We start from the raw sequence: 17,900 nt of genomic DNA on the forward strand, positions 1-17,900 counted from the left end.
AAAAATGAACTACACAGCTGGTTTTACACTGTTTATTTGATAGCAATAGTTGACAAAAAAAAAGAAATGCAAAGTGTACAATATGTTGGGAAAGTCAAAGTAATAATCTACCATTTAAACTTGACCAATTGATTACAGCTTAAAAGACTTTTGATCTCAAAGCTCATGTATTTTTTTCTTCATTTTTTTCTTTAATAAAGTGGATTTCTGGGACAAGGTGGCCAGGCTTGTGATAGAAAAGCCACAAAAATACACTAAATGTAAAGTTAAGTGAGACCAAAAGACTTTTTATGCAAAGTGTGTAAAACAAACATCAATTTATAACACATCAGTATCTGTATCTATATAGCCGGTATAACCGCCCTTCGGCGTAACACACCAGCTTCGCAGGCACGCGGTGCGGCAGCAGCTGGTTATATTACACTGAACGATCCGTCAAACCTAACTTCTGCACATCTATCTGCAAGCGTTATTTAAAACTATCCAGAGAAGATACCCCTACTGTGATTGGTGATAACAAGTTCCACTCTACGATAGTTCTGGGAAAATACGAATTTTTGAACACTTGGTAACTTGGAAGCTTGGTAACTCGGATTGCACAATGCAATATTAAACACAAACAATTGGGCATGGGACTGTATTTGCAATTCTTTTCCAAGAAACAAGTTATTAAATCAAACTCCATCCAGGAAGATTGGGAACTACAATTTCTTTTTTTCTTTTGTGTTGAGAGAAATACAACAATGTAACTTCTGTATCTGTATCTGTATCTGTATCTGTATCTGTATCTGTATCTACATAGCCGGTATAATCGCCATTCGGCGTAACACACCAGCTTCGCAGGCACGCGGCGCGGCAGCAGCTGGTTTAATATATTACACTGAACGATCCGTCACACGTAACTTTTGCACATCTATCTGCAAGCGTTCTTTAAAACTATCCAGAGAAGATGCCCCTACTATTGAACTTGCTCCGAGATAAGCATATCAGCGACCTATGCTTTATAATAGACACCCTGTTCTCAAAACAAATGTCGTATACATGTATATTCATTAGCTTGATCGTGGCTAAGCGAAAATGCTAACTACGTAAAGTACTAACTAATGCTAACGCTAATTATAGAAATCTAAAATACCAGCTAATGGTAACTAAGAAAAATACAAAGCCTCGTTGACGAATCATTAAAAAGGTGCAAAACTTTTATTGGTTCACAAACAAGTGTCGAAAACAACCACCGATCCTTTAAATACATCCGCTTAGGAAAAACGCTGCCTCCTTGCAGGTTTGTGTAAAACTGCAGCACCCGACCTGCTGGCTTGGCGAATACCTCCCGACTTCCATATTTGGCAAAGAGTCGAACTCTGGCCGCTGATTGGTCAGAAGATCACAAGGTGCCCGGATGAGCCGCCATCTTGGACTTGGTGGAAATAGCTGCGGATACCTTCCTCTTCGACTTTTCAACATTTCTCAAGATCTGAAGACTACCAAGACTCCAGAATGGTAGGGAAGACGCTCCTTAAGTAGCGATAAGAAGATCACGACGGCGTAGCGTCTTGTGTCGTGTCTTAGAAGGAATGGAATGCTAAGCAGGCGGAAATAATTCCGACAGAGGGGGAGGGTGGGTCATTTGGACTGATAAAGTGGGAGGGGGGCTTGTTTTAGAAATCGGGATGTTTCTGTTCAAAGTATCATTTATGTTCAACCAGCTAAATCCATAATTTGTAGAATATAAAAGGGGCGCCCTTGCTTATCCTAAATCTATCACATTGAGTTGTCTTTCTGAAATATAATTTGAGCCTGTTTTCTTTCTTATTCTTGTTACTGATAAGCTGATAAAAAAATGAGTGTTGCCTTTCCAATCGCTCAGCTGTTCTCCTGTGTAGAACTAACAACACGTCCGAGCCTGGCTAGCGTTCTCAGCACCGCTAAATATAGAAGTCTTCCTGATAACACCCCAAACGTACAAAATATATCACGTATTCTCACAGCAGAACATGCAGTTGAAGTTTTTACTGCCCGTGACATCACGATCATGTGTTTTTGATACCTCATGTGAACAAACATTCTGGAGGCAATCAGTGTCACTGTTTACCTTAGGGTTAGACATAACAGTTGACAGGGAATGGTTGGATCTTGGCCATGCAATCAAATCATGTCTCAAATGTTAAGCAGAAACTGCACAGTGTGATAAAAACTATGGACTTCTTAAAGTTGAAGTATCTCTAATATTCTATGAAGTATCTATTAAATTTTATCTGACCCTTACCTCCCTCATGACCTCAATGAAAAGCGGCCTGCTGGCCGATATGAGCTTCTCATAGATAAATAAAGGTTCAAACAAAAGTATATAATATGGCCTCCTTCAGTCAATATTTACCAGAGTAAAATTCTAATTTATATTAGACCTACAGCGTCGACTGTGGCTAAACAGTCCTATACGAGAATGACAGTTTCTGCCACACAGGGCACATCTGTAGGTTGACTCAGTTGAAGTAAGATGCCCGGTAATTCTACTATTTCTAGGGTGCGTGTAATGTGCTCGAGATGCGGCTCTCCTCAAACTTTGGACTTCCAGCTTTACGACGTCTCATCTGAAAAATGAAAGAACGTCCCTAACCTTGGCTAGGTACACATTTTCACCTGGGAACTTGATATCTTTCCCCAGGGCACATCATGTCAGACGTTTGAGTCAAGAGCCTCGTGATTCTCGGTCAAATATTCTAATCTTTGTTTCACACAATGCCAGAAAGTTGACTCACTTTAAATTAGAGTGGAGTGGACACATACAGTGCCTCCCTGACTGTAATGTCTGTTTGTTTTGTTGTAACATAGTTAGACCAATGTTGCATTGTTATATTTGGTAACAGCCTGTCTCCCATTTGACTAATTCTACAGTCACTGTGGCACAGGGGAAAATATTATCATATCTGTGTTCCATACTAAGTTACAGTTGAATATCAACAGGACAAGTTTTGATATAATACATCCTCATGCTGTTATTTCATTTACTGCTCATTTGCCAAATTATGTGAAAAAAAGACAACTGCAATGACTTTGGCAGTGCTTGTATTTTATGGTTGTTGTTTTACTTTTTAATGATTGAGGGTTAAGTCACAAGAAAATTGTGGATTTCAACAGCAAAAAAGTCTCCGTAAATTTGCAACACATTGATGAATAGAAAAAGAAGACAGACTTTTGAACTGTTGGAATGAGTGCATTTGCATTCATAGCCAGTGCGTTATCATTTTTCTTTTTCAAACCGAAAAAGAATGAAGTGACGAACCTCACACACTTTTTCCAGTTTATTGTCTGTTGTTCGGCGTCTCATGGAGGTTAGACAGGCCTGCATCTAGATTTGAGTTTAACTTTTGACTTTATTCGAATTGTAACAGGTACAATACAATGTGGACATGGGCAGCAAAGCTGATATGCACCGAGATGTCGAATGAGAGAACCAGGAAATTAAATTGTGGTGGCCTTATTGTTTTGTTTTGCAGGCGACTCTAAACCAGATGCTCGACAGGTTTGCATGTAGATGTCAAGGGAGACAACCAAGAAATGGGATTGTTAAAGCCTTGTTGTTTTGTTTTGCAGGCGACTCTAGACCAGCAGCTGGACTGTGCGCTGGACCTGATGCGCAGACTCCCGCCCCAGCAGATTGAGAAGAACCTCAGCGACCTCATCGACTTGGTATGTGTTTCACCCGTTGGTGGTTCTTGCAGGCAGATTCAGGCAGAGACTGTATGTACTACTAGACAATCTATTCAGTAAAGTGTTAGTAGGATACAGTGCTGCCATGTGCTCAGTCCGGGGTCGCCTAGGAAAGAGATTGAATGTCCTTCAAGGGTTGGTATCTGAGCACATCCTGCTTAGTATGTCCTTATGTACAACAGCAGACCCCACAGGTCTTTATCATGCACACATGTGGGCTCAGACATTGGTATGAGTTTTAAGCCTGGGAAAACAAGTAGGTGCAGATATTGACTCTGAGATGATCATGAGTAACTTTATTTATGCTAAGCAGTTGTAATTTAATTGATGTGCAAAAAAAAAAGCAGTTACGTAAGCAAATAGATATGATTTTGGAAACGGTCAGAAGTTTCAGATAGCACCCATCAGCATTAGTTATTGCCGCTGCCAAAAGGTAGTGGTTTCTACCTGAAACGTCTGACCGTTTCCAAAATCATATCCCATTCCAGTTGCTTGAGTAACTGCTTTTTGGTGTATCTTATTACTGTAAATGCAGAAATGTTCGCGGTGGTTTTATGTTCGCGGTTTTCGCAGTGGCCCTTCACCGTGAATTTAAAACCACGGTGAACATTTTTCTATGGCAGTAAGAGACTACAGTGCATGGTGTTACCGCAAACTTAAAACCACCGCGCAAAGTCCCTTTTCCCGCTCCCGCGAAATTAAATCCCCGCAGTTACAGTAGCTAGATGTCTAGCCATCATCAGCGTTTATTAACTGCTCTGTTGCTGTCCCAGTTGTCTACACCATGTGGTGATCCTGAAACAAGTACCTGTATGTACTTACATTAAATTCTAATTTGAATGTTGTTGTCCCAGGTGCCTACACTGTGGCGATCCTATGACAAGTATCTGTATGTACTTACATGTGATTTGACTGTTGTTGTCCCAGGTGCCTACACTGTGTGAAGACTTACTGTCGTCGGTTGACCAGCCGCTGAAGATCGCCCGTGACAAACAGGTTGGGAAGGACTACCTTCTGTGTGACTACAACAGGGATGGAGACTCCTACAGGTCAGAACGACAGGATCAACTTTCATACATACTTTTGGGCTCCCCTGGAAATCAGTTTTGTAAACTGTTGGGACTACCCTGAAAGATTAATAAAAAAAAGGAAAACAAAAATAGTTGATTATTTAGTTAACACTACCCTTAAGGTCCATAAAAGAATAGATAAGTACAAGTAGCTGCAGTTTTGGAAGTCACTGGCCCATGGCCTAGCAACATCAGGGAAGGGTGAGGTTAAGATATTAATTTTTGCATTTTGCGTCTTGCAGTCGCAAAATGCGTTCTGGCCAGTGTAGTCGCCGTTGTGATGTTGAGATGAACGGACCTGTTCAATCCATGCCAAACATTTGTATACCTGTTAAAACAGGCATTTCTTCAACATGTTCGCACTAGTGCAGTGGTAAAGTTTACGCATTCTAAACCAATGCACCCGGTTCGAATCCGGGGAGGTAGATTTTTTTCAACCTTTTTTTTCTTTTTTACATCCATTAAAATACTAATTTTTACATCCATTTGGCCACACCAATTTATTTCTTTGGTTAACGGATTCGCCGCTTCGTTTTTTTGCCGAATAGAAATAAAAATAAAAAAAAAAACTTAAAAATGCCCCGCAACAGAGCTCACTCAAAAACAGGCAATGTGTAGTGAAATTTGCTGCAGTTCACGCAAATTTTAACAGGTGGCGTCTAGATCTGCTGCAGTTCAGGCACATATGTGAATCTCTCCATGGGCCAATATCAGGTTTAGTTACTCTGTTCTATTTATATGACATTCTAATAACTAGAAAAAAACGTTCACACACGCAAACATTGGCAAAATGCCAGCTTTTTTAAAAGCACTTGTTTAAATTATGTTTTCTATCATTGAAGGAGGTTCACCTCTTATCATGACTTTTCATGGCCCCTTGTGCCATTCATGCTTTTGCAAAGTACGAGTTACTCAAGCAACTGGCTAAAATTTGGAAACAGATGTTTTAGACAGCATCTGATGTGTTTTGCCAATGACTGAACGAACATCTGTCTAAACACCTGATATTATCACTCTGCAATGATACAACTTTCGTATGACAACTTGATATTTTATACTTATTATAATTCTTTTAGAAAGACGAATACACTACAATATTGTAGTAATGAATTGCTTGCAGATGTTTATGTTGTTTAGTTTTTAATAGTGTGACCAGATTTTAATACAGCTGGTTGAACTATGTAAATGTTGGCACAATTCAGCTTATCAGCTGCAATGCCGTACCTGTTGCATTAAAACTTAAAGCTGTACTCTTGAAATAGTTGAACTGTAATTTCCAACACCAAAATTGGACTTACCCAAAGACTTCCTGCAACCTATAATCCACTGCTTACTGAGTCACACGTTCTATCTGCATAACATGATGTCACAACAGTAGTGGATTGTTCATTCCTTGACAAAGACTGATGCTGTGCAGTCGAAAATTTTGGTGTTGGAAATTACAGTTCAACTATTTCAAGAGTGACTTCTACCAACACAGATGAACTTTCAAGTAAAAGCTGTACTGTTTTTGCTGTCAGGTCCCCCTGGAGTAATGTATACGACCCTCCCCTCCCCGACGGAGCCATGCCGTCTGAGAGGTTGAGGAAACTGGAGATAGAAGCCAACAATGCCTTTGAGCAGTACAGGGACATGTGAGTACCAGTTTTATTATTGGGTGGGCCAACTACTCTCTCACAGCCAGGGGCTGAATTACGAGTAGCTAACAATAGGCGGGGCTAAATCGCAAGGGTCTGGAGCGAGCTGCCATTCGGCACCACTCAGGTGACCTCAATACGACTGTCGCAAGTGTCTGGAGCAAGCTGCCATTCGGCGCCACTCAGGTGACCTCAATACGACTGTCGCGAGTGTCTGGAGCAAGCTGCCATTCGGCGCCACTCAGGTGACCTCAATACGACTGTCGCAAGTGTCTGGAGCAAGCTGCCATTCGGCGTCACTCTGGTGACCTCAATATGACAGTAATTGCCCCAGGTGCGGCTGTAGGACTATAGGGTTTGAACCACTCACACTGGGAAGGACCCCTGCTCTTTAAATTCTTCAAAAAAGTGCAGTGGGATCTTTAACAAGAAAACAGATGTAAAGCCCTGAGTTAGATCTGGAAGGAAACCAGTATTGTGACTCTTCTTACCGGTAGTACTTTTATTTGCAGGTATTTTGAGGGAGGCGTGTCGTCAGTGTACCTGTGGGATCTCGATCACGGATTTGCCGGCGTGATTCTGATCAAAAAGGCGGGAGATGGATCCAAGAAGATCAAGGGATGCTGGGATTCCATCCACGTTATAGAAGTTCAGGTGAGGACAGGTGGAAAATTGACTCGAAACGTCTGGAAGTAAATCTCTCTTTTTTATCCAGTTGTGGAGATTGAATTGAATTTGAATATTGTTTACCTTGATGTTTAACCTTCATAAATGTACTGATGAGTTTGTTGTGTTGTTTCCTGTAGGAGAAGAGTAGTGGGAGGAGTGCACACTACAAGCTGACGTCCACGGCCATGTTGTGGTTACAGACGAACAAGCAGGGGTCAGGAACTATGAACCTTGGCGGCAGCTTGACTCGACAGGTGGGTGATACAGTTCACATTTTGTTTGAACCTTCATGAAAGCTCAAATCGGCCTGCAGGCGGCTTTTCATTGAGGTCATGAGGGAAGAAGTAAGGGTGAGACAAAGTATATAACAGATACAGATATATCGTTCAAAGTACTAAATGAGTCTTATAAGTCCATATACACAGTTTTACAAACATGGTACAAAATACATATTTTTAGTGAGATCTGCTTAATGATTCGAGTTCGTTCATTTTGGTTGTTTGTGTTACTTTAAGAGTCTAGTTGAAGTTTATTTATTTCTGGCTTTGGCTGCTCAACTATCGGTGGCTATTGCAAAGGGCTAGCTCTTCTGACAAAAGCAGAGACAACACAAATTGAATTGAGGTTTTAACATGGACAGAATAACAATGAACTGTTTTGCCTTTTTTTCAGATGGAATCAGATTCCAATGTTAACGAATCAAGTCCCCACATCGCCAACATCGGCAAGATGGTGGAGGTAAGTCAAGAAGAGTTTTTTTTTTAATCAGGTTCGTAGGGCCTGATGTTACCATCATGAAGATGAAGAGTGGCCCATAGCGATAACTGTAGCAGCATCTCTTCTCCCTAAGTCAGAAACATCAAGCTTAGGGAAGCTTGACTTCACTGACTCAATAGGCAAAGCAGGGGTTATGAAGGTTGCTTGGGAAATTCCCTACCCCAGTTGTTTCTAGAATACAAATATTCCTCACGCTTGTTTCAAAGGCTTTGAATTCGATAATTTAGTTCCCCGGGCGGTTTTCAAACAGAAAAAAACACTTGCAAAAAATTACGAAATTATAGACATACTTTACAACATTCCGTCTAGCTGTTGCATTGCATTTGGACACCCAAAGAGCTCTATAAAGTCTTCAAAGGATCGAGATAACTTACAGAGGTCGGGCATTCAATGACGTGTTCTATGCTCGTATAGAACGCGCGTTCGAACTAAGTGCCTACAGTGTAACAGGCGTGTCCTTCAACAAGTTATCTTTTGCAATGTTTGAAGATCCACCAATGACAAGTTTGTATCTGTTCCATCAGGACATGGAGAATAAAATCCGCAACACATTGAATGAAATCTACTTTGGCAAGACAAAGGATATTGTCAATAGCCTAAGGTGAGTTGTCTTCTCTTTTTACTTGTCCAGTGACTCAGGTATGTGGCAGGAACTGAAGCCTAGGGACAAATGTCGTGTTTCCTGTTTCGGTCCTGAAAAAATTAGGGTCGGTAGGTAAGGATTACACTACCAAAAATGATTTTTTTTGTGTATCTTGTTTTTCTTCCTCACAGAAAATCTATCTTCCAGGAAGAAAATTATTCAAGCATTTTTAGAATTTTTTCTTGCATCATAAGAAAAAAACAAGAAGATTCTGCTTAAAGTTCTGGAAAATTCTTAGATGTGAGAAAAATTTTCTTCACCAAAGAAGAATAACAAAATTGTTCTTTGCGTAAGAACTAAGATTTTTTGGTAGATTCTTGTTTTGCTTAGAATTTTATTCTGCATTTTCTTCTTGTAAGAATATTTTTCTTCATATAAGAATTGTCCATGGGGTAAGCAAAAGTCATTTTTGGTAGTGTATCTTTTTTTTATACATTGGACAAAACTCTAGAGTTGCAATTCAGTTTTACAAAGTAAAACTGAAAATGTGAAATAGTGTTTGATTCTGTGTCTTATGGTTCATTCACATGATAAAGCCACACCAATTTTTTCTGTGATTCTTGACATTGAGATGATTTTTTAGGTAAACAGGACATGAGATAAATTTAAAACAGAAGACTTGGAGGGAAACCTGATCATACCTGTATTCACTCTCTGAAACTAAAGTGTACCAAAGTACAGAGTCTACCTTTCCCCCATACTCTATTTTCATGTTAATCTTTAACTTCAGAATTTTTCTTTAAAGTCCAGCAAGAACCCACAAATTAAATTGATGTGGCTTTAAGCTTAAATACCATCACAGGGACAGAAGAATCTTGCTAAGAAATGAATCACCCTTTTACTTTTTCCTCCGAACTTTAGGTCAGTGGTTCCTCTGTCGGAGGTAAAACGGTGGAAGGTTCTGCAGAACGAAATAGTCGGGGCTTTAGAAACCCGCAAGATGGAGCAGGGCAAAAAGAAAGAGGGCAAATCGTAGGAGTAGAAAGATGTGGCGTTTCGTTGTCATTCCGATGTTCTGACTTGTGTTTTAAGTCAGAAGAAGAAGTTCAGGTTCAGTTCAGTCATGCATCTGGTGACACTATGAGTTGAGATAGCTTAAAAATTGTAAAAGTCTTGGATCAGATTGCAAATCTGACATGTTACTTAACTTGTGTTCGCAAGTAAAAGACGTTAACAGCTTCTTTAGACGCTATTAGATCAGGTTAAAAATCTGAAACATCAGTTCTCTTGTAAGTTGTAGTGGTCTTCAATATTAAGTAGGCATAGACACTTCTTTTAGATACAGTTTGATCAACCTAGTCTCTGTCCAGCCATTTCTCAATGATGCCAAATGAAGAAAGATACTGAGCTGTTTATCTGATGATCAATTTGTTATTTTTTTGAGCTAGATCTCTAACCATTCCCTGTTACTTTGAATTTGAGTTGGTATTGCACTAGTAAGTGTGCCAAGGATCTAGTCAAATACATGTACCACAAGACTCATGCAAAATTAAAACTGACTTTTGCAGAGAATTACTCAGTAGATTGTTTATTCCTTCAAGTACAGATGTAGTGTAGCTGTTTGTTTGATGCACTTCTGATTCAACTGGAAGTTGTGTCCGATTGTCCTATGTTTTGAACATGATCTTTGAAAATTTTCCATGGATATGGCCTCTGATACACAGTTAAGGACAAACAGATAGCTTCTATAACACTAGATCTAGTCACCAACAAGTTGACCAGTGACCACTTTTAGTGACTATTGAAACTGAACTCCCTTAGCTTGTATTACAGACGGATCTCTCTCTGTGCTTCTAACAAATCCTTTCTCTTCCAGTTGCAAAATTAATTCAATGACATTTTTTTTTCTCACAGAAGTTTTCCTTTCATTTAATTTGTTTAAAAGGCGTTAATTACATTAACAGCAGTTTTGTTGTGGAGCTTTTAATTGCTTGTGTCTTTTTCAGGATAGAGTCATAACTCTTGCCTTCATCTTTTATTGTTTAGGTTAATGTTTTGTTTTAACTGGTACATGTTGTTTTGGACAATTAGAACTACATGTGTTTGAAACTAGTTCTTTGTATAAACTTATGCCTTTTAGTCCTTTTCTTTTTGTGATGTAATATAGCTTTACCTGAAAAGTTACAAATACTTATAAACACTTTGCTGAAAGCTTAACATTCAACTTCTTAAACAAGTTCAACTGTAAAATCACCCAAAAAACTCACCAAAACTTTCGACTGCACAGCACCAGTCTCTGTCAAAGAATGAACAATCCACTGCTGCCGTGACGTCACGTTATGTAGATAGAACACGTGACTCAGTGAGCAGTGAATCATAGGTTGCAGGAAGTTAGTGGCAGCAGTGGACTGTTCTTTCCTTGACAGAGGCTGGTGGTGTTCAGTCGAACATTTGGGTGAGTCCAAAAAAAGACAGTTCAAATATGACTTCTACCAAGACAGATGAACTTTCAAGTTAACATTCGTCATTGTTTTCTAATCATTTTGGTGTGTGTAGCTTGTCATGTTCACAGAGTTAAGCCCAAAAGCAGTTACGCAAGCAACTGGAAATGATTTTGGAAATGGTCAGACGTTTCAGATAGTATCCACCATTTTTCGTCAGTGACACTAAAGAAACTGGTCTTTTATATCCTAACTATGAGTAAAGACAATTTTAGTCTAATAAGAAACATAAAAGTCAAGCTGAAGACAATTTGGATTCCTGATAGTGGATATTATCTAAAATGTCTGACCGTTTCCAAAATCATATCCAGTTGCACGAGTAACTGTTTTTTGGCATATCTTATTACCAGTCCTGGATGTCTAATCTTCATCAACGTTTCACAGTGTTTAGCTTAACGTTCACGTAACGACGTTGCTAACATTAACCTCTCCTGCTTCTCTCTCTCTCGTTCCCTCGCTCGTGCGTAGGTCTGTGGTGCCGCTGCCAGACCAGAAGCAGCAAGCCTTACTCAGGCAAGACTTGGCCCAGGCGCTAAAGAAACGAGCGGGCGCCGACTCTTAGGCAGCTAACCCCTAAAAACCTCAGTGTGTGCTCCTGTCTGTAGGACCCAACGGCAACTTCCCTGTGCAGTTTCCAAAAACGAAAGCAAAGAAAAATAAATATACCAGATCGTCCCCAAAGTTATTTCTCGAGGATAGGAAGAATTTCGTCAAAAAATCAACACTAGACAGTGAAACCAGCTTTTTTTCAGCTGTGCAGTTAAAAAAAAAGCAAAGAAAATATACCAGATCGTCCCCACAACTATTTCTGCAGGTCTTTGGACTTTCCAAGTTGAGTTGTTACAGAATTTCATCTTAAAATCAGCACCTGACAGTGAAATGAGCTGTTCTTCTTCTGAAGTCCTAGGAATGGCCCCATTAAAATCTTCAGAACGGCAAAAAACTGCCTATTCTGAAGTTTGGCTATGTATTACTAAACAGTGAAGATGCTCGGTATGATTTTATTAATTACAAGTTTTGATAATCTTAACACTACCAGTATTAGCACTATCAACCATTGGCATTTTCTCCAGCATTTGCTTAAAGTTTGACTGAAAAGACAGATTTTCACTTCATGTACTCGAGTATCAGCTATATGACCTCATGGAATGTAATTTCAATGAGTGAGCTATTTTTCTAAGAGCAGATACAATGTAGGTTGTACAACTGGTAGATTTTGAACCAGCCACTTTCTGTTCCAAGTATACTGCATTACTTTGTTAAAAAGTGTAATGAAGCAATGAAAATTTTTGCACACTTAATTTAGAAACTTACGAAAGTTTACTAAGATTGTCGCTGTATTGTACGCCTGTGTACTGAATCACAGTGGAGTGAGGGATGTCAGAAAACGAGTTGTGCGCTGTAATAGTAGAATGTGAACAAGGAAGGGAAAAGGTTTAAGCATTCATTACCTGGCAAAGGTTGGACACAGAAGTGGCACTTGGTTGCAGTTAGGAAAAATCAGGTTGCACGTCTTCTTGTTTTAGACCGAAGGCAAAATATGTAGCAACTTTAAAATTTATGACTCTAACCTCAAGGGAGTTTAGGTTGCACACTTTGGGTTGTCCTGTTTGGTTGCAGTTTAAAAAAAAAAAACAGGTTGCACAATGCACTTGGTTTTTATATCACATTGAAACCACTGCTGTAGTTTGGTTTAAGTGCCATGATTGTGCAATCTGTAACATCATAATGTATTGTAACAAGTAGATATGACAAAAGATTGCCACATTTGGGACCACCTATTTTTCAAAACATCGTCAGACAGGGTTTTGGAAACTGCACAGAGGAGGTTGGCTCTAGCTATGATTGAAAAATTTCTAGCCGTCTTTGCTACGAAATAATTGCTTTAGAAATATGTCTAATGGCGAGGTAAAAAAAATCTATGTAGTAATACTGTGGTGCGACAGGGACAATAGCTTTCAAAAAATTGGCAGTGTGAACCTTTGTGTTAAACCAAATGATTTTGTAGCCTGTCCGGAAACACATTTACATGCTGTCATACAGAGATTTGTTAGAAGATATATGAGGCAAAAGCATGATAGATTTATATCTACAGACTTCCATAGCCCTACTGTTCTAAGTGTGACTTTATTAACCCAAATTCTGATGTATTTTTGGAGATTTGAACTCTTGCCAGTTACAAAAATTACCCTTTTGTAAATGTTTGCATCGCTACAACTCACAGAGTAACATAACACAAGTTGTACAGCCAAGTGCATATCAACAAGCATATATACCATTTAAGGGCATAACGTGTATTATAATCTTTCTGCATTTGTGTATCAGCAAATCCCTTTGAGTAATTGTATTTTGTATTGTTAGGCCACACCAATTTAGTTCTTTGCTTCCTGGACATTTGGATATGAAAATACAGAAAGCAGACATCTTAAAGCAGGGGGTAGGGAGGAAAACCCAAATATTGCTGTGTAACACTTCCAGGGCTCAAAATACTACCTGCATATGCAGGTTAGTGCAGGTAAAATTGGAGCTGTGCAGGTATTTCTGGTGTCTACCTGCACCTAACCTGCACTGGTCCATGTACTGGGTTTTATACATAAATGTCCTATGATGTAGGTGCATGTGGATTGTTATTAGCTGCATTGACTATTGCCACTTATAAAGTATAGAAGAAAAAATAGCAATGGTTTCTGAACAATATAAATTCAGAGTGGTGCAGGTAAAATTTGTCAGGTGCAGGTAATTTTCAGCATTACCTGCACCTGTGCAGGTATGCAGAAAAAAGTATTTTCAGCCCTGACTTAAGTTCACATAGGCATACAACAGTTGCTGATCTTCTAGCTTTGTGTCATTGTTTTTCCATAGTGTTGTTTAAAAATCCGGGAAGCAAAAAAGTTGTATTGGTGTGGCCTGAAACTGCACGGAACATGCTGTAAATTAAATATGGTGACTACTAATTGATTCGAGAATCTAATTAAAACTTTTGCTGTTTCATTTGTTTGAATACAGAAACTGCAATGGAATGTTCTGCTTGCAATTAATGATTTTGTCGTACGAAATAATGCATCAACCAACCAACCAACCTAGCAAACTCGTAGAAAAAGGATTGTACAAGTTCACGTAGTGATGGAATATTAATGTCAAAGCAGGTTTACCAATAGCCCGATTAAATCACGCTTATAGCAGCCCGTCCAACATTTGGCTGGCCTCCAAAAGGGGCCAGTTACAGCCTCAGACAGCAGAGTTTGTATTACACAGACAAGTTTACCGGTGGCCAACAGTCAGACACGGCTTGGCCGGGTTTTGATACTGGCTTGTGCCAATGGTAAATCTGCTTGGAGATTAATGGGATATAATTATACAGTAAAGTTATGGCATCGGTGCTAGACTAGGAGAAACTGGGACTACACAGATTACATTTTACCAACACTGTAAACACTACAAACAATGCTCTTTTTCTTTAAAATAAAGATGAGACTTTAAAAAGATTAAAAGTGTAATTCAAACATGGTAGACATGTACTGTCCAACTTGAGGGAACATTTACCAGAGTAAATATGCCTTTCTTTTACAGCATGTTTTACACAGTTGTTGTGACATGAAGTTAATTCTGTTACAAAACTAGGTATACTAAAAAGTATCCTCTGTAAATCAGGCCAGTAATTTTTTTGATGGGAATATTGGCATGCGTCAAACCAACGTGTGATGGCAATGTAAGGCCTGGTTAGTAGGAAATTTTTGGTTTGTGTTCACTTTGCTACATTTCAACTGGGTGGGTTTGTAAATAGAACCATGAAATCAAGGCCAACTTCTTCTGGTGTCACACAGAAGGAACAGTGTTCAGGAGACAAAGTTTTGAAAACAGGAAGCTTTGGTTACTAAGGCCACACCAATTTAATTTCTTGGTTCACGGATTCGCTCGCTCCTATTTTTTGGGAAAAAAAAATAAAAATAAAAATTACCACTCAGCAAATTTTCACCATTAATGAAACCATTCACCAACTTTCTAGTGTAGCAAATTGGCCTTTATATCATAAGCTCCTTAAAGTGTGGGTACAGGTGCTGTTACTGTACAAAAATAGTGTTTTTGTACTTTTTTCAAGCTGAAAACTTTTTTTCTTTGTGTTTTGGATTAGTCGTTACCTTTACCCCAACCATTTTACAATTTTTATTTCGCCCTCTCGCTCCATATTTTTTATGAAAAAATCCGTGAACCAAGAAATTAAATTGATGTGGCCTAACCATACTTTGCCAAACACAAATAGAAAAAAATCCCCTATTCATGTAAACCTAAAAAAAGTCAGTTGGGGAACATGAATAATTGTAAATATATTCTGCAGATAGAAACAGCAATATGAATGATAGTAGAGATCCCTGTTATGCGTTTCTTGAGGAAAGACCACGTATGGTTTGGAGCTAGCAGAAAGATAGGAATGTTTCATTGCGATCATGTTAGATCTTGATTTTTTGTGCTTGTCAGCAAATTCCTTTGGGCATTGACAGTGGCATTGCTTTATTGTGAAGCTCCAAACGCTCTGATCTTTCTAAACCCTCCAGCTTGGGCCACACCTATTTACTTCGTTGGTTCTCGGACCCAAAAACATTTTTTGGAGAGAACAAAATGAAAAAGGAGATTTTTCATGGAGACAGTATATTCACTATAAGGAACTATACAAGGTACATAGTTCCCCACTGTTCTTATGTTGATTTTTGAACGCAGCATTGTTTTTCTTATATCCGAGAATCAACCAATAGAATTGCTGTGGCCTTGTGGTCCTGTACAGTAATTGTTCCCTTGTAAAGATTGTAAGGCCCATGTGTCTGGGCTGACGAGCGGTGGTGGTGTATCCTAATTTGCCATGGAATTATTAACGATGATTTGATTTGGAATACACAAGACTTTACAAAAGCACCCTAGACTGTGGCTTATCACTGTCGTATGCTTGGAAATGTGTCACCCTTGGTGTAAGGCCAAACCGATTTCTTGGTTATCGGGTATGTTTAGGTTGAGTTTTAGCAAGAGGACCAGACCGAAGGCTAGGATGAAAAATTGTGAACAGAACTGTTTCTAATATGTTGATTTTTTTTATCTAGCATTTTAGGTTAATGAAAAAACAAGAAAATAGTTGGAAATTTTTTTATTTCTAACTGATTTTAAAACCACAAAAGCTTTGGGAATATTTCCCTCATACTTCCTCAAACAAAAGTTGGCATTTGAAACTTTAAGATAACATTGAAACAGAACTTTTGCACAGTACACAGTTATCATGAAGCATCACCTACAGCATTGATATGAAGTGCTATGATCTGGGAGAAGCCCAGGCCGCCATAGCCTAATTCCTCAACAGACTGTAATGACCACACACTTGCAGTCCAACAGTGGAGTCATTGGTTAACAAAGTCATTGGTCAGGGCCCAAGCAACTGTTAGTAGAAAACCTTCAATGAAAACAGAACTCAGTCTTCAAGCAGTGATAACTAACTGGACTGGCTTGTGAAGACGCCGAAACCCTAGGCAAGGACCGTGCTTGTTGGCATTAGCCATGATGGTAAAGGAGAGAGCCCAAGTACTTATGAAGAGCTTATAATGCATGGTGGCAGATAAGTCAGGGAAATACTCTATTTGCCTGCTCACAACTCTAAACAAACAGTGAAAACTAACTGGACTGGCTTGGAAGACGCTGAAACCCTAAGCAAGGACTGTGCTGCCTAAAAGCCGTAGTAAGAGGTGAGCCCAAGCACTTACACAGAGCTTAAAATGCAGGCAGGGCAGCAAAATACTCCATTTGCCTGCTAACAACTCTAACCGAACAGTGAAAACTAACTGGACTGGCTTGTGAAGACGCCGAAACCCTAAGCAAGGACCGTGCTTGTTGGCATTAGCCATGATAGTAAAGGAGAGCCCAAGTACTTATGAAGAGCTTATAATGCAGGCAGGTCGATAGGTCAGCAAAATACTCCATTTCTTTGCTCACATCTATAACCAAACAGTGAAAACTAACTGGACTGGCTTGGAAGACGCTGAAACCCTAGGCAAGGACTGTGCTGCCTAAAAGTCGTTGTATGAGGGGGCCTGAGAACTTGTGCAGGACCTAAATTTGCATATAGAGCATGGAAATACTCCATTTACCTGCTCACAACTATAACCAAACAGTGAAAACTAAGTGGACTGGCTTGGAAGACGCTGAAACCCTAGGCAAAGACCATAGTAAGCTTAAGTACTTACGAGGGGCGTGCAATTAGTAATGGTCCTGACCCATTTCCCATAGCAGGAGATTAATGAAACTTGGCACAGTTATTAGTCTTTCTCTTCATAGGAATCACCCAGAGTTATGCATTTGTCCCATCGTTTGATGCAGCTCTGGACACCGATTTTGTAGGACACCCCAGGTTGGTCCTCCAACTGATGCCTCATCAATGGCACAAGAGGGACGACCAGGTCTGGGAGCTGTTTCCACAGACTTCCAGCCACGTTTGAATTCAGGATGCCAGCGTTTTACAAGGTCATATGATGGGGCATCATCACCATAAGTTTCATTTATTTCATCAAAAGTCTTCTTTGGTGTGCGTCCTTTCAAATACAAAAACCGGATCACTGCGCGACACTCAACTGGTTCCATTTCACACCTGGTCCATTTCGCACCTGACTAAGTTCAAACACCAGTAAATCAGAAACCACAATTAGCTCAGAGCTGTCTTTTGCAACATAACCCATAGAGATATGAATTATTACACATACAAAATTTCATTTAGATCAGACAACTGGAAGTGGGTCAGGACCATTACTTATTGCACGCCCCTCGTATTATACAGAGTCCAATGTCATGCAGATAAGCCAGGGAAATACTCCATTTGCCTGCTAACAACTCGAACCAAACAGTGATGACTAACTGGACTGGCTTGGAAGATGCTGAAACCCTAGGCAAGGATCTATCAGTGCTGCCTGGCAAGCCGTAG

At 39.6% G+C, this 17,900-nt stretch overlaps 1 protein-coding gene across 2 annotated transcripts; it reads left to right on the forward strand.

Annotated features, from left to right (window-relative positions):
- Positions 1-1,330: 1,330 nt before the first annotated feature.
- On the forward strand, positions 1,331-12,261 carry LOC118430429 (F-actin-capping protein subunit beta). 2 transcript variants are annotated; one of them, XM_035841292.1, is made up of 9 exons: positions 1,331-1,500; positions 3,595-3,690; positions 4,639-4,760; positions 6,302-6,415; positions 6,931-7,072; positions 7,225-7,341; positions 7,760-7,825; positions 8,389-8,465; positions 11,417-12,261. In XM_035841292.1, the coding sequence occupies exons 1-9, from the start codon at positions 1,498-1,500 to the stop codon at positions 11,508-11,510; spliced, it is 831 nt and encodes a 276-aa protein (XP_035697185.1). In that variant the 5' UTR covers positions 1,331-1,497; the 3' UTR covers positions 11,511-12,261. The 2 variants fall into 2 exon arrangements, with proteins under 2 accessions (XP_035697185.1, XP_035697184.1); XM_035841291.1 differs by lacking the exon at positions 11,417-12,261 and adding an exon at positions 9,369-10,022.
- Positions 12,262-17,900: the final 5,639 nt, after the last annotated feature.

The sequence above is a fragment of the Branchiostoma floridae genome, chromosome 14, assembly GCF_000003815.2.
Source record: "Branchiostoma floridae strain S238N-H82 chromosome 14, Bfl_VNyyK, whole genome shotgun sequence".
In the NCBI taxonomy this organism is placed as follows: Eukaryota; Metazoa; Chordata; class Leptocardii; order Amphioxiformes; family Branchiostomatidae; genus Branchiostoma; species Branchiostoma floridae.

Coding starts and splice junctions, on each gene's coding strand:
- LOC118430429 (XM_035841291.1), top strand. Junction 3,691..4,638: donor TCAGCGACCTCATCGACTTG/GTATGTGTTTCA, acceptor TTGTTGTCCCAG/GTGCCTACACTGTGTGAAGA. Junction 6,416..6,930: donor TTTGAGCAGTACAGGGACAT/GTGAGTACCAGT, acceptor TTTTATTTGCAG/GTATTTTGAGGGAGGCGTGT.